The sequence below is a fragment of the Astyanax mexicanus genome, chromosome 6 (genome assembly GCF_023375975.1).
Source record: "Astyanax mexicanus isolate ESR-SI-001 chromosome 6, AstMex3_surface, whole genome shotgun sequence".
In the NCBI taxonomy this organism is placed as follows: Eukaryota; Metazoa; Chordata; class Actinopteri; order Characiformes; family Acestrorhamphidae; genus Astyanax; species Astyanax mexicanus.
Genome location: NC_064413.1, coordinates 17,362,381 through 17,378,423, shown reverse-complemented (window position 1 = coordinate 17,378,423; position 16,043 = coordinate 17,362,381). Strand labels below are relative to the sequence as shown.

The 16,043-nt window shown below is 34.5% G+C and overlaps 2 protein-coding genes across 2 annotated transcripts in view; one reads left to right on the top strand and one right to left on the bottom strand.

The window, feature by feature from the left end:
* The window catches only part of limd1a (LIM domains containing 1a), a 65,530-nt gene extending 58,645 nt beyond the window's left edge, over positions 1–6,885 (top strand). Inside the window, exons 7-8 of the mRNA XM_007239513.4 lie at positions 4,010–4,078; positions 5,992–6,885. Coding sequence (XP_007239575.3) covers positions 4,010–4,078; positions 5,992–6,108 — 186 coding nt within the window. The 3' untranslated portion in view covers positions 6,109–6,885. The remainder of the gene's footprint in view (positions 1–4,009; positions 4,079–5,991) is intronic.
* Positions 6,886–9,507: 2,622 nt separating this feature from the next.
* LOC125802436 (uncharacterized) lies at positions 9,508–15,801 on the bottom strand. Its single transcript, XM_049480522.1, has 3 exons — positions 15,693–15,801; positions 14,027–14,103; positions 9,508–10,567 (listed from the first exon to the last, which is right to left on the bottom strand). The coding sequence occupies exons 2-3, from the start codon at positions 14,053–14,055 to the stop codon at positions 9,508–9,510; spliced, it is 1,089 nt and encodes a 362-aa protein (XP_049336479.1). The 5' UTR covers positions 14,056–14,103; positions 15,693–15,801.
* Between the last annotated feature and the right edge of the window lie 242 nt (positions 15,802–16,043).

The window sequence follows — 16,043 nt, the reverse complement described above, 5'->3', positions numbered from 1 at the left end:
TTGCACGCCATAGTGTGGAATCTGTGGCTCTCAGGTGTTTCTCCAGCTCTGAGACTGGGTCAGTGTTTGTATAGAGTAAAGTAGAGTAAATGCTCTTCCGTGAGTTTAATCATTAATCTATGTTATCCTGCCCTATTTCTCTACAATCACTGCTCTGATGAGAGGGGTGTGAACTGCGAGCTCCTGCAGGTGATGAGTCCTAGAATGGTTCTACTGTCTGTTTAGTTTGGTGTATTTCTAATATGAGTTCGACAAATCCTAAAATGCCCAAATTAAAATTGAAATGCCCTTAAAGAACAGGTATTCCTGTATATCACCCTCTCTAATCATGTCCTCTAGAAGGTGAAACAGGAGGCCTGGACATGTGGCTAATGACTGAGTGTCAGTTTTCAGTTAACTATTTTGATGCAGACTTCCATAAGCACCGCCAACACATGGCACCTCAGCTATTATCACCCATAGAGTAATGTAGATATCTTTATAGTATATATGTTATTATCCCATCCATAATTTTGATATGTTGATGGAATGCTAATAAAGCATAAAAGTAGTCATTTGTTTTTTAAGTACGTAGTTGATGCTTCCTAAATCTACTGTTAACACGCAATTTGACAATATTTTTTAATACACTGCCTGGAAAAAAAGGTTGTGTGTGACCGCCTTTAGCTTTGATTGCAACACACATTTGCTGTGGCATTGTTTCAATAAGCTTCTGAAATGTCACAAGATTTATTTAAATCCAGTGTTGCATTAATTGTATTAATAAATAAGGCGCACCGTATTATAAGACACACTATCAATGTATGTCTATTTTGCTGTTCTGTTTTCATACATAAGGCACATTTTAAGAGACACTAGTAGGATTTTTTAATTCAGCTGGTCTCACCGCTGGGTGGTGGCTAACTAAGTTAAGCTAAGCTAAGTAAACAAACTGTAAAAAAAAGACCTTCTTTTAAAGTCAAACGAGCGCTGGATATTAATCTACACAGATTTCTCTCCTGAAAACTGTTTATTTTGGTGAGTAAAGCGCTTCTGTTTATTCAAACACTAAGGCTGGAGCATTACATTAGCGGCTAACTGCTCCAACAGGGCTAGCTGGGATTAGCAGCAGGATACAGGCCAATTATACTCACCTCTGAATGGGGAAATTGCAAGCGTGATTAGCAGGTTATGTTAATGCTACTCCAGCAGTGCTAGCTAGGGTTTGGAGCAGGCTAGAGGCCAATAATACTCACCTCTGAACAGGGAAAAAGCAGTTAGCGGATAATGCTAATGCTACTCCAGCCCCTACTGCCACTACTCCAGAGAAGTAAACTGAAACTCCTGAGTGGCTTTACTGCTCCTTACAACCTGACTGGTAAAATTCATACATAAGACGCACTGGATTAAAAGGCGCCCTGGTGATTTTTTATTGCTAGGCAGTGTATATGATCAAATTTGTTAATGTATTAGTGATACCCAGTATGATTTTTTAGCATATTGTGGATGTCATAAGTGCTTAAACAAAAATAGAAAAAAGACATTCAAATTTCATTTTTCCAGTTAGGAAAGCATCTGGGAAATGAGAAACCTGCTGTAAATATGAGCTTCTGGATATATTGTTCTTTTGAGCTTTGGATAGCTTTGAATAAGGTTATTTGAGTTGGCAGGAATTATTTTTTGACATATCGTGAATCTGGCAGTTAAATGTTCCAACATGCTTTGGAATAAAATCCTTCTGTATTGATTTTTTTAAGTTCTATTTTCTTCTCCTATAAGGTCGCCGGTTTAGAGATACAGCTGTGAAAAAAATGAAGAGACCACTTCAGTTTCTGAATCAGTTTCTCTTAGTTTGCTATTTCTAGGTATATGTTTTGAATAAAATAAACATTGTTATTTTATTCTATAAACTACGGACAACGTTTCTCCCAAATTCCAATTAAAAATATTGTAATTTATTTGCAGAATATGAGAAATAGCTGAAATAACAAAAAAGATGCAGAGCTTTCAGACCACAAATAATGCAAATAAAACAAATTTATATTCATATAGTTTTAAGAGTTCAGAAATCAATATTTGGTGGAATAACCCTGGTTTTTAATCACAGTTTTCATGCATCTTGGCATGTTCTCCTCCACTAGTCTTACACACTGCTTTTGGATAACTTTATGCCATTCCTGGTGCAAAAATTCAAGCAGTTCAGCTTGGTTTGATGGCTTGTGATAATCCATCTTCCTCTTGATTATATTTCAGAGGTTTTTAATTTAGTAAAATCAAAGAAACTCATCATTTTTAAGCATGGCAGCAATAATGTATGTACATTCAGTTACCCATTTGTTAAACCAAATTATACAGAGACCTTTTAATGTGCCCATTGTACTGTATGTATTTTTTCATGCATGCAAAATGCGTAAATGCATTCCTAAAATAAAAGGGAATCCTGTATAAGCAAAATTAGCCATGTGAGTTCAGAATATTTTTTAAAATAAAAATTAGTGCATTAAGTTTTATATAGTATTCGTAAAGTGGCTATAAATATTGTGATTACTTAAAAGTTAAGGTGCTACAAAAGGTTATATGTGCAGTGCCATAAAATAACTCTTTAGACTCTTTATTAAGGGAGCTGTGAGTATGAAGAAGCTTTAAAGTTTTAAATCAACACTTATTAGTGTTAAACTTTACACTCTCAGTGTTAATTTAACACTAACAGTGTTAAATCAACACTAACAGTGTTGATTTAACACTGCCAAATTTCCTGTGTACATATACGTATATTACAAAACTGGTTCTTTATTGAACCAACATTGGTTCATCTGTGTTATTACTCAAATAACCCTCTGTATTATCCCTATTATGTGTGTTTTTTTTTGTGTAGCTTGATTTTTAATAAAAAATATATATATATATTCTCAAATTCTTACTATGGAATTTGCTTCTGCTGCTTTTCCAACCTTTTTGGAATCCCTCAGACCATCATTAAACATGGCCCCTGTGGAATGTTGCCCCTTCATGAGGACCCTTGGGGCAAGAATTGAGAGCAGGGGTCAGTTTATCCTGTACCTGATGAGAGCACAGGACAAACATGAGTGGAATGTCACGCTTCCCTCTCCCCACTGAGAGCATTTATAACAGGCAGTCGGTTGGTTCCTTTCAAGACAAACAAACACATTGAATAAAACTAGAATTTATATCAATCTGAAATCATACAGATATATGAAACATTAAATATCTTCAAAAAACAACTTGGTTTGAGAAGAACTCATTTTGGATTTAGGGTCCTAAAAATGAACTCTGCTCATTTGTAAAAATAAATAGCGCCCCACTGTGGCCTAATTATGCCAAATGATGTCAAATTTCAGTGCATTGTATAAATGGAGAGCCTAGGTGGACATAATATTTAAACATTGTGCCTTTTAAACAGCAGCTATATTGTATAGGTTTAAATAATCATCCATAATCATCTATAATACCTGTTTTACCTGTTGAGGTGGAGTAATTTAACTGTTGGATGCTGTAACATTTATGACCAAATTGGACAGGATAAGCAATCTGTTTATAAATGACTGAAATTGTTATACAGTTTAGTTTATATAAAAAAGTTTACAAATTTAATAACGTATTCATTAATAATAAAATTATAGTTTCATAGAGCAACTACATGTTCATAACATGTCTATAGTAGGGGTTGGCGATATGGCCGTAAAATAAAATCATGATATTTCATGGTATTTTCATGATAACAATACTCCTAGCGATATGACAAAACACTGAAATAAAAAAAAAAAAACAAGAATACACTACTGCAACAAAATAAAAAATTTAATAGTACTATTGCATACGAAATTATATGGCACACCCCAAACCGAGATATTAAAAAATACAAGAATTTTAAGATGTGTGAAATAAGCTGGATAAAGGAATAATAATCATTTTTTAAAACCTTTATCTGACCATGACTGTGGTCATCAGATATTCTCTTGGTTCACTGTGTGTGTGTCTAAATCCATTCCCCCACCTGTCTTTCTTCCAGGGGTCTGACGAAACGATTCGAGTGGTCTCTATGGACAAGGACTATCATGTGGAATGTTATCACTGTGAGGTGAGTTAAACATCATAAACATTAGTACTTTGCATTAAGTCAATACCAAACTTTATGTCTACAGTTTACTGCAAGTCAGTGTTTCATCTCTGTATGGAAGATGATCCCTCAGGTTAAAGTAATAAATATTTCTGACAAGTCGTTTACAGTCTATTTTCGCCTTGTAAATCTAGTCACTCGTGCAGTAATGCAGAGAGAGGGAAGAGCATGTGAGTGTTTGATCCTCTGTGATATTTCTATCTTGTCTGGCTTAGCTGAAGTGCTCTACAGCTGTGCCAAGGGCTGATTGACAGTCAGTGATCAAAGCAAGCCAATGCAATCAAAGGCCACTGAGCATGCAGTGGAGTATACCCATCAAGCCACTTCGCTGCTGTGGCAACATTAAACATCAAATCTTAGAGGAGCCTTTTAGCTGCTCTTGTGTTCAATCAGCTGATTTGTGCTTTTGATCAGTGACATGAAGTTGAATTGAAGGAAAACCGCCATCCACTGAATTCAGTATAACCTCAGTAAGCCAGTGACATCAAGCTATCGCTTAAGATCAGAGATTTCACTAAAACTGATCAAATATCCATCATCCTGTTATTTTTGTAAATCAGATGGCACAATATAGCTGCACAGATGCAGCTCATATCTGCCCAGTATTATTTATTTTACTCTATCTTAAGATATATTAACATCTTACACTATGCAGAATGCATTGGTGTTTCCAGTCTTTGTTCTCACTGTAATTACTTAGAATGCTAGAGTATTATAAAATTCACAGAGCTTAAGTTGTTAATATCATGAGGTTCTGAAAAAAATTGTTAAAAATTCCTGTGTCTTCACAATACGTGTTGCGAAACAACCAAATATTGCAATGCCCTTTTTCCCAATATGGTAAAAACAAATTAATGTGTAGAATGCATTTATTGAGTATTTTAGTTGTTATTTTTTGAAGAAATATTTAGTGTGTTATTTTGATTAGTATGTTTAGAGATGTTTTTGTTTAGGCCTGTTTAGAACTTTCTTTAAAAGCTTTATATAAAGAAAAAACAGAAGAAACAATGAGGGATACATATGTTACAATGACCAGTAAAGACAAATAAACAGCAGAAATGGAGAGCAAATAGGGGAAATAAAGACACTATATGAAAAAAAGAAAAAATATATTAATGTCTTCTGTTAAGAAGACCAAAGATGTAAGATACCCATCTATGCTTTAAATATGTACTTGCACACTTTTGACTTTTTTTAATTAAATGTAAGAGAAACATTAGTTTGGATATTTGATAGCTCTAAATGGTGCTGTTTTATTATTTATGTATTGTATTAGTTGTATTATTTTGACACGTCTACAAACAAAAAACTGAACAATACAGTTTTGTTAGTTTTTTATGTAACTAGTGATAATTTTCTCCTTGCGCGTGACTGTTTCACATCTTTAGGGGGTTAACTAAAATAAGTCAAGACTTTGAAATTGACCTGTTTTAGTTATGCTATATTTTCTTTTTAATATAGAATGAAATACAACAGCATTTTTTGGGTCATGGTTTTGTCATTTCTGTGTAATGAACTCTTATTATTTAAGTATGACAAAATGAATGCAAGATTCTATTCTAGGGCACCTTTAAGACTAACCCAAATCAACAAAATAAGGATCTTGTCAGTGCTTTAAGGATACTGACCTAACTTTACATTTCATCACGGAGAGTGTAAAAAATACTGTATAATTGGATGATTTGAAGTGTAAACTGAATAAAAAACACTGTATTATGCATGGAAGAGTTCTTGAATAACTGATTTGGCACTGCTAAAAACATTACCACAAATATTGTGTTTTGTTGTCGTTAAAGATTGTCATATAATATTGTCACCATATCTCCCAGCTCTACCTAGAACTGTCACACTAATGTGCCTGTTTTTCTCTGCAGGACTGTCAGATGGAGCTGAATGATGAAGAAGGACACCGTTGTTACCCACTGGATGGTCACCTGCTGTGCCACACATGCCACCTCAAACATATTGAGTCAAACTGTGCTTCAGTTTGATACGGCCAACGAGGAGAACCAGCTCTTGGTGTTGTTTGCTGCCCTCTAGTGGGTGTGAAGAGACTATAATAATACCAAAACCACACACCTGAATAGCTACCAAAACAATCTTCTGATCAGTGAATGAGTCTCAGGTCACCCGGGGTCACAGGACTGTCTGTGTGTCTGTCTCTGTCCGAAGATGTTTAAGATGTAGCCCTTTTTTTTTTTTTTTTGCCATTTTTCATTCTTGTCAGATACCTGCAGATATTTTCATCTTTTGAAAATCCTCCTGCATTTAATGCCACTGCTTTAATGATCCTATATTGCATTTATAAAATCACATGACTGGCGCAGGTTTGGTAACTAGACACCTTTTTAGTATTGGCCAGAATAAAAATGTGTTTTAAAAAATTATTTTAAAGATTTTATCAAGCCCTGTTCCCTGTAGTTTGCTTTTTTGAATGAATTTATAAGCTGTTTTTGAGTGAGCTCAATAAAAACCAGAAGGAAAATTGCTTTATTTTAAGGAAAAACAGCTGTTCTTATTATGATATATGAGTGAAAAATGAGTGACAAATACAGTTTTTGTTTTCATTTTGAACTTTGATTTGCATACATTGCCAGCTTTATTTGTCTTGTACGTGTATTTCTGTTATTTATCCAATCAGTTGTTACATAAACCTAGCCTACGATGATGATGCTGATGATGATGCCGACAATGCCACATATGTTGATGCCAGAGAGAATGCCAAAATACAGTGTTTTATTCTTAATCAAATACATTATTTTAAAATAGTTGTCGTTCTTTGTTTTTCTTTTTTACATTTTATTCTGACTCATCAAACCTTGTCCCATCAGGTAGCAGCCATGGCCTCCCCTAAGCAGATGCACAGGGGTCTGACAAGTAAAATAACAAAACCTACGACAAACTATGATATGATATTGATAAGATATTGGTTGTTTATGTATATTTTTGATTTCAGAGCTGCTTTACATGTTCTCTGCACTGGCAGTGTTAAAATCTGACTGAAGTGGGAGTTGATGGTTAGTGTTGTAAGTAAATAACACTCTTTTTTAGAGTTTAGCCTGACAGCCTCACAGCCTGACAGAAGAAGCTGGAAGCCATTTTCTTGTGCGGTTTGAAGTCCAGTTAATAAAATCCATTAAAATACTAATTTCATAGAATATTCTGTTGTTAATATAAATTTTAGCAAGTGTGTAGTACCTAGAAAATGACAGGATGTAGTAAATATATTGTATGAGAAACTGTTTTGTTGAAATACCAGCTGTTATCTGTTTAACTAGCGTTGACTAGCTTAGCTTTCCTGTCAGGTGCCATACAAAGTCTTTGTAAAGCCTTACAAAGTTTATACATACATCTTTAAACTAGAGATCAAATGTAATAGGAGATTTTTTTTATTATTATATGCTGTAATTTTCTATATTTGTTTTAAATATTAATCATAGCATTTTTCTTTTACACTTTATACAACTACTTTACACTCTACTTTTACATGTCTATACAATGCTGTTTTAGAACAACACCATTTTAGGGTCACAATTTATATAAATAAATATATACAGCTCTGGGAAAATTAAGAAACCAGATGTTTGCGTAAAATTAATATTGTTGTTTTATTTTATAAAATACTATTTGGATGTATAAATCCAAATCTCTTGTATAAACACAGTAATACATAAACCCATCAAGAAATAAAAAAAAACAGCACACCGATTCTCAAATTTGTAGTAGAAAATAATCCAATGTCTTTGTGTGTATGATAAATGAAGAATTAACGTGTTATGTAAAAAAGAATCTGTCTAATTATACATTCTGCATATATTATATTTAATTCCATTACATTATCAGGAATAAGTAATAAAACATAATTTATTACAGATAATTGTGATTAATTTGATTAGTTCTTTCTATGAATAAACAGTATTGTAAAATATTCCTCAAAATTAATTTAATAAAATAACAAATATAGTAAATATTTGAAGTATTTAAAGTATCTGGCAGCAGCTCAAAGAGTACACTGATTGTGTTAAACTTAATAATTTTAGATACAATCATGAAAATAAAAACAACAAAATAAGTGTTAATAAAAATTTATCCTCTTAAGGCCCTAGTCTAAATACAATATCAGTAGTCCTCTATTGTGTCCCAGTAAATGCCTTTTCACTGCTTCCATAAATATATACATCGATATAGTGCCCACTTAAGGAAGCAACATACAAAATTTCTATTGTCCAACAATCATGGAGAGAAGATGATGAAGGATCTTTTCTTGCACAGGCCTGATAATCTTGTTTGACTTGTTTAACACTATATTGTCCAAAGTATCGCCCGCCTTCATTGTGTTTGGTGATGTAAAGCTTGGGTGGAGCTGCTCAACCATGTAAACCCATTCCAATAATCTCTCTATGCTCTACTGTTCTTGAGCTAATCTGAAGGCCACATTAGGTTTGGAGGTCTGTAGTGATTGATTGTGCAGAAAGATGGTTCCTCGGTGTATTTTGCTCCTCAGCATCTGCAGGCCCCACTCTTTTTTTTTACACTGACAGAGCGAGTTGCTGTCGTTCCCAGTCTCCTCCACTTTGTTATAATATCAATGTGAGTTGGCTGTGGAATATTTAGTAGTGAGGAAATTTTAGGACTGGACTTGTTGCCCAGGCAACACATTCTTTCATTAATGTTTGTAGAAGCAGTCTGCATGTCTAGCTGCTTGGTTTTATACACCTGTAACCATGGAAGTGATGGGAACCAGAGTTCAATGATTTGGATGGTTAAGCGAATACCTTTGGCAATATAGTGTATAAAGCAGCTGCATTCTCCCTTCATATGGAATACCACAACTGCTTTATGCGACCCAACCTTCCTGGGTTTTCCACTTCAGCTCTTTCCTTCAGTTCTTCCAGTTTCTGCACTTTCTCTTCATTCCCTGTTTCCCTCATTTTTTCTATGAGGAAGTCTAGATGCTGAAGAGTAGAAACAGCAGTGGGATTTAAAGCAATCTCTTCCAGACTGATGACACACTGATAAATCTCATCCACCAGCTTGTTCTTCTCTCTTTCTAGAACTTTTATTTCATTCTCCAGTCTGCTCATCAGACTCATTTTCTCTCCAGTCTCTTTCTCGTATTTCTTTTTCAGATCTTTAATGGTTTTCTTCACCCTCCGTGTCTTCAGAACATACATTTTCCCCTCTTTAACATGTTCAGTATAATCACATTTACCAGTACACACTGTGCACTTTCCATCTGACATCACACTACACCACCGGAGATCTCTGACCCACCAGCATCCAGGATAATGACAGTTCTCCTCACACATTTTGCAGCAGGTTGCTTCCTTACTTAAGTGCCACCACTCAGATTCTATGAGCACCTTTTCTTTGTAGGGCTCATCAACTTCTTATTCAAAGTCCTTATTGTCCTTCTTTTCTTCCTCATGTTGCTTTAGAGCAGCTTTTGTCTGTTCCAGCTCAGTTTTTCTGAGTTCTATCAGTGTGGTTCGATCTTTTAGGTTGCTGATGGATGCCTTCAGTTGTTTGCGTTTTCTCAGAACATGTTCAGTCAGCTTTACATTTATAGGGCTGGCTTTGCTCAAAAATTCAAAAAATCTTTTCATGGATTTCTTATTTTTTTTCCACTGATCTTGATATTTGTGGGGTTTCTTTTTAGAATATGTCTCCTCATCATCATCATTATCATCGTCATCATCATCCTCATTATCACCATCATCCTGAAGTTGTTCACAAAGAGAGTTGTCAAAGCAGAAGTGCACAGGCTTGCCTTCAGAAGTTTTAGCACATTTGACCTGAGATGCTTTGATGGCCTTTAGGGCATTAACTGGCTTGTCCTGGGCGTGTGTAATCAACACAACAATGTTTCTCTCTACATCAACACCAAATAAAGACAGAACGGCATCAAACACATACAGCTGTGTGTCTGTGAGTCGAGTGGTGTTTGCCGAAACCACAAGACAAACTGCATCAATTTCCTGAACTCCATCCTTGGATCGAAATAACTCGTGTAAACTTTCAGCGATTTCTATATCACTCTCAGCTCCTTCTGTGCTTCTAAATCCAGGTGTATCAATGACTGTGAGAGAGAATGGGCTCTGCTCAGTAAAGATATCATACACATTCACTGTATCTGTTTGAGAATCATGCTGGTTTTCTTTTGTCTCTATGATCTCACACCAGATCTCGTTTTCCCACTGGATGTCCAGCATGTAGTTGACGATGGAATTAATGAGAGTAGACTTCCCTGTTCCTGTTTCTCCAACCATTAAAATGGTTTTATGAGGTTTGCCCTCGACTTTTTCTCCAAAAGTCTTTCTCTTTAGTCTTTCTGCATCGATTACAGTTGCTGTGTTTAGAATGTATCTTGTGAAAGGTCCTTTTATTGATTTGCTGTCTTTTATGATTTCCTTCAGTTGGTTTCCCATTGAAGTGTATAAGTCCTCACTCCTGCAGAAAAAGAAAATTCAAGTTAAAGTTTCTGTGCTTTTGTTCTAGGCTAGTTTATATTCCATGGATTTGTTATGAAGACAGATTTGTTTGTTATTAGGAGTATTTTGTTTATTTATTAATGTAATGTAATGCAAAGCATTTAGTTTGTAAGTAATATCCAATATTCAACAGTGTTAAATATAAAGATACTAAAACGGGTTTTCTTTATCACAATAGATTGTTTTTAAAAAGTGTGCTTGTCTGAGACATCGATCATACCTTGTTCTCCCATGTTTAGTACAAGAAAAGTAACCACTCTGCTAATCATCCAATAATTGCTCATAAATGTATATTTTTAGTGTGAGATTTGTAAAGTTATTGTTATTTTAAAGACGTTCCATGATGTTCATTCTATTGCAGCAGTTTACACAAAGAGAGCCATCAGACTTTATTTGTTACTTTGAAAATAGGTAATTTCATTACATTCATTAAAATGCTAAATGTATTAATTTTAATGTATTAATACTTTATTTAGATTTGATTGTGAATAAAAGGGGTTGTAAAATAGGCCACAAAAGTAAATACAGTTTGGGCACCCGTGAATATTTTTATGATTTTTCTTTATTAATCATTGGTTGTTCGGATCAGGAATTTCAGTTAAATATATCATATAGCATATCATATAGATGAACACAGTGATATTTGAGAAGAGAAAATACGTTTATAGGATTTACAGAAAGTGTGCGATAATTTCCTTAAACAAAATTAGGCAGGTGCATAAATTGGGCACCCTTGTTGTTTTAATGATTTAAATAACTTTACCACTAATAATTACACAGGCGAATCCGATTATGAGAAAGGGTTAAGGTGACCAATTGCAAGTTTTTCTCCTCTTTGCATTTTCTCTAAAGAGTGGCAACAAGGGAGCCCAAAACACAACTCTGACACAACAAATGACCTGAAAACAAAGTTTGTTCAACATCATGGTTTAGAGGAAGGATATAAAAGGCATATTGAGGAAATGGAAGAACCACAGGCACAGTTCTAGTAAAGGCCCAAAGTGGCAGGACAAGAAAAATCTTAGATAAGCAAAGGAGAAGGATGGTGAGAACAGTCATAGTCAACCCACAGACCAGCTCCAAAGAGCTACATCATCATCTTGCTGCAGATGGAGTCACTGTGCTTCGTTCAACTGCACTTTGCACAAGGAGAGTCTGTATAGGAGAGTATTGCAGAAGAAGCCTTTTCTGTGCATACGCCACAAACAGAGTCGCTTGAGGTATGCTAAAACACATTTGAGTCTTGTTAAAGTTGAGGGTCACATGGATTTCAGTCAATATCAGCAGATTCTTGAGAACAAATTTCTCAGTGAAAAAAGTTGAAGTTGGGCTAGGGCTGGATACTTTAACAAGACAACAACCCTAAACACCTAAACACTGCTCAAAATCTACTAGGACATTCATACAGAGGAACAAAGACAACATTCTGGAATGATCATCTCAGTCCTCAAACCTGAATGATATAAAAAAAAATCTGTGGTGTGATTTAAAGCAGCAGTTCATGCTCAGAAACCATCAAACCTGACTGAACTGGAGATGTTTTGTAAAAAGGAATGATCCAAAATACCTTCAACCAGAAGCCAGACTCTCATTGGAAGCTATAAGAAGCTTCCAAGTTTAGAGGCTGTTATTTCTGCAAAAGGAGGATTTTTCTGTTAGGGTGCCCAAATTTATGCACCTGCCTTATTTTTTTTTTAAAGAATTATTGCACATTTTCTGTAAATCCTTAATTTCTTAAAACTTCATTTTACTTCTCAAATACCACTGTGTTCCTCTGCTGAGGGCTATCTCAAAAAATTTGAAGATCTTTGAAAAGTTACTTTATTTCAGTAATTAGTAGTTCAAAGTAGTTCAAAATGTGAAACTCATATTATATAGATGTATTACAAACAGAGTGATCTATGGTACCACTTTAAAATAAGACTACCTTTATAAAGGGTTTATAAATGGTTTACAATTAGTTTATTAATGTTACTAATTAGGTTGTTAATGCCTTAAAAATAATTAATAATCAGTTATAACACATACGTAGAAAGGGCAACAGTATAAACGGCTGTGGGTTCACTATTTGGGAAACAACAGGTCATTGTTGCCGTTTCTACGTATGTGATTATTAATGATTTTTAAGGCATTTACAACCTAATTAGTAACCATTACTAAACTAATTATAAACCATTTATAAACACTTTATGGAGGTAGTCTTATTTTAAAGTTGTACCTGATCTATTTTAAGCGTTTATTTCTTTTATTGTTGATGATTTTGGCTTACAGCCAATAAAACCCAAAAATCAGTGTCTCAGAAAATTAGAATATTATATAATACAAATTGATACTTTTGGCAGTTAGGGCAGTTTGCTAAGTCCTGCTGGAAAATGAAATCTGCATCTCCATAAAAGCTGTCAGCAGAGGGAAGCATGAAGTGCTGTAAGATTTTCCAGGAAAGCAAAACAGCACTGACTTTGGATTCGATATAATACAGTGGATCAACCCCAGCAGATGTCTCTCCAAACCATCAGTGATTGTGGAAACTTCACTCTAGACCTCAAGCAGCTTGGACTGTGTGTCTCTCCACTCTTCCTCCAAACTCTGATCCCTTGATTTACAAATGACAAGAAACATTTACTGATGATCAGTGATGGTTTGGAGAGATGTCACCTGCTGGTGTTGATCCACTGTGTTATATCAAGTCAGTGCAGTGTTTTCCCACACAATCTTACAGCACTTCATGCTTTCCTCTGCCGACAACTTTTATGGAGATGCAGATTAATTTTCCAGCAGGACTTGGCACACTGCCCACACTGCATATAATATTCTTATTTTCTGATACACTGATTTTTGGGTTTCATTGGCTGTAAGCCATAATCATCAATAATAAAATAAATAAACGCTTAAAATAGATCACTCTGTGTGTAATACATCTATATAATATATGAGTTTCACAATTTACAACTAAATTACTGAAATAAAGTAACTTTTCAAAGATATTATTTTTTTTTTTAGATAGCCCTGTATAGGGGTATACAACTGAAATTGCTGATCTGAACAACCAATTTATAAAGGAAAATCATGAACAATAAACGTTTTCATTTCACTGTATATCATATTCCTGCAAAATCCATCATCCTTAATCCACATTACATTTTTACATTTTATTATACATATTGTGTTGTGCAGATCTATTGTATTGTATTGTGTATTTTTCAGATTATAAAACAGCAGAACCAGTTTTCACCTGGTTCATTTAAATGATTTTCATAACTTGAGATTTAATCGTCCATTAAAAGTGTCTTTAGGGAAGATCTTATAGAACTGTTTAAAAAATGTTTAAGTGTGTTCCAGTTACTGTTTACTGAAAGATTATTTCTGAATTAAGATATGATTGCTGTGGCATTGATGGTTCTTGTTAATGAAGCCTTACCCGAAAGAGAAATGCTGACACTCTGCCATGACTGACTGGACTGGTTTGGAGAAGCTGCTCAAAATGTAGAATTTCTACTATATATAAAAGAAAGAACAAAAAGATCATAAAGCAAGAACATTTTTGAGAAAATATACAATATACCAAACTACTGACTAAAAAAGAGACTTGTGGAAGCACAGTCTAAAAAAGTAAAACTAATGTCCAGCATCTGTCATCATAGGAATATGTTTCATACTGTAGTTTAGATTCTTACACAACAGATGCATGTAGCCATACGGAAGAGACTTGAGAGAAGTGGAGCGAGATGTCTCACTCCAAATTGAGACCCATTGAGAAAAAATTGGTAGCAAGGAAGACCCCAATTATGCGTTGCCAGCTGCAGTGAGTGCCGTCTCAGAAAACCAGCCAAACCTACATCCCTGGCCATACCTGGAAGAATTTTCTAAATGGTTGGATGCAAAAACAACTCTTTTTGGATGCGCTGCAGCTCTGTGCACCCAAGCACCATGAGGTAATGGCCTTTAAGAAACATCTAATTTGAAAAAGCATATTGAGGTGAACTGAATTTACTTTAATATTAATCTCCAACAAATGTACAAAAAAATGAGAAACTTTTGACTGGTACTTTATATTATTGCTATATGCAATATTTGTAAGTTCACTGTGCAAAGCTACAGTCTACAGATGGTTGGTATATTACATAGTAAGGACAGGTATGATGCTGTCTGTGTGAGTTTGTCTGGAAAATATTTTTATAACATCCCTCTGAAGTTTGACTTTTTTTTTTTTTAGCACCATTTCAGTACTTACAGTCAACTAGTCATTGGGGGCAGTGCACTATATAGGCCCCTGTAGTGCGGCCTAGGCTTCTGTTTATAAAGTCATTTTCCCCCTCAAATTACTTTTACTTTTTAAACTTTAAGTAGTTTTAAAAGCAGTACTTTTATACTTTTACATAAGTAAAAAGTTTAAGTTTAAGTTTAAGTTTAACGTCTACAAAAGTATTTTTAAACCCCAGTATCTGTACTTCTACCTGAGTAATGAATGTGAATACTTCTGACACCCTTTTTGTTCCTTCTTAGTCTGGATGACTACACTATTAATTTACAATGTAGAAAAAAAATAAAAACATTAAATAAAAAGGTGTGTCCAAACTTTTGACTGGTACTGTAAGTAGTACCTGTTTAAGTACTTGTTCAAGTAAAAGTATCATGATTTGAAAATACTTAAAAAAAAATGTTCCTAGCTACAACACACCTCTGATATGTGTAGGTTCTCAGGGAGGATAAAATAAACTTTGTTTGCAATAAATGTATTAAACTGAATTAAATACACAAAAAATATCACAGAAACCTTAAGCCTTTTAGTAAGCATTATAGTCCTAGCTTTATTAGACTAGTTACAATCTCATCCAGCCACTTTCTTATTATTTTTGAGTACACAGTCTTTAAAACAAGTCTCAAAATAATTATTCATTTACACAATCAACCTAATCCAACTTCCTCCCTGAGGCCAGCGTACTGTTTGTTTCACACAGATGTTAATTGAAAAAATGCATTTCAAACAGAACGTTTTGAACTGGATTGCATTAAACTTAACGTAATGCACACAATGATTGAACATCAACAGTATGATAAAACAAGAAAATTGAGACATTTCCTACCTTTAGATACAGGAAGTATGGTGATTCTGTGTTGTCCGGGCACAACAAAGTACTGGTTACACAGGTTTGATGCTTATACTTAAAAAAACACTCCCACTGTAAAGATCATGTGATCTACAGTAAACCACGGAAGCAGAATTAGCAAATATGTCATTTGTACTCACTCCCAGTTTTACACCAGCAAAAACATGCCCTGCCTATTTCCCATTGTAGAACACTGCCTGATGAAGTTTTTACTGAATCAAAACGAAAACCCGTCTTATAAGTTCATGGACATTATCAATATTGCTATTATTATCATATTAATTTAACAATAGCTGATAGATACACATGGACAATAAATTATTTTGA

Bases quoted from the DNA above. Each gene is read 5' to 3' on its own strand.
- LOC125802436 (XM_049480522.1), bottom strand. From the start codon at position 14,055: ATGGCAGAGTGTCAGCATTTCTCTTTCGG. The intron at 10,568-14,026 runs GTAAGGCTTCAT...CTTTTTCTGCAG, and splicing joins TGTCAGCATTTCTCTTTCGG to GAGTGAGGACTTATACACTT.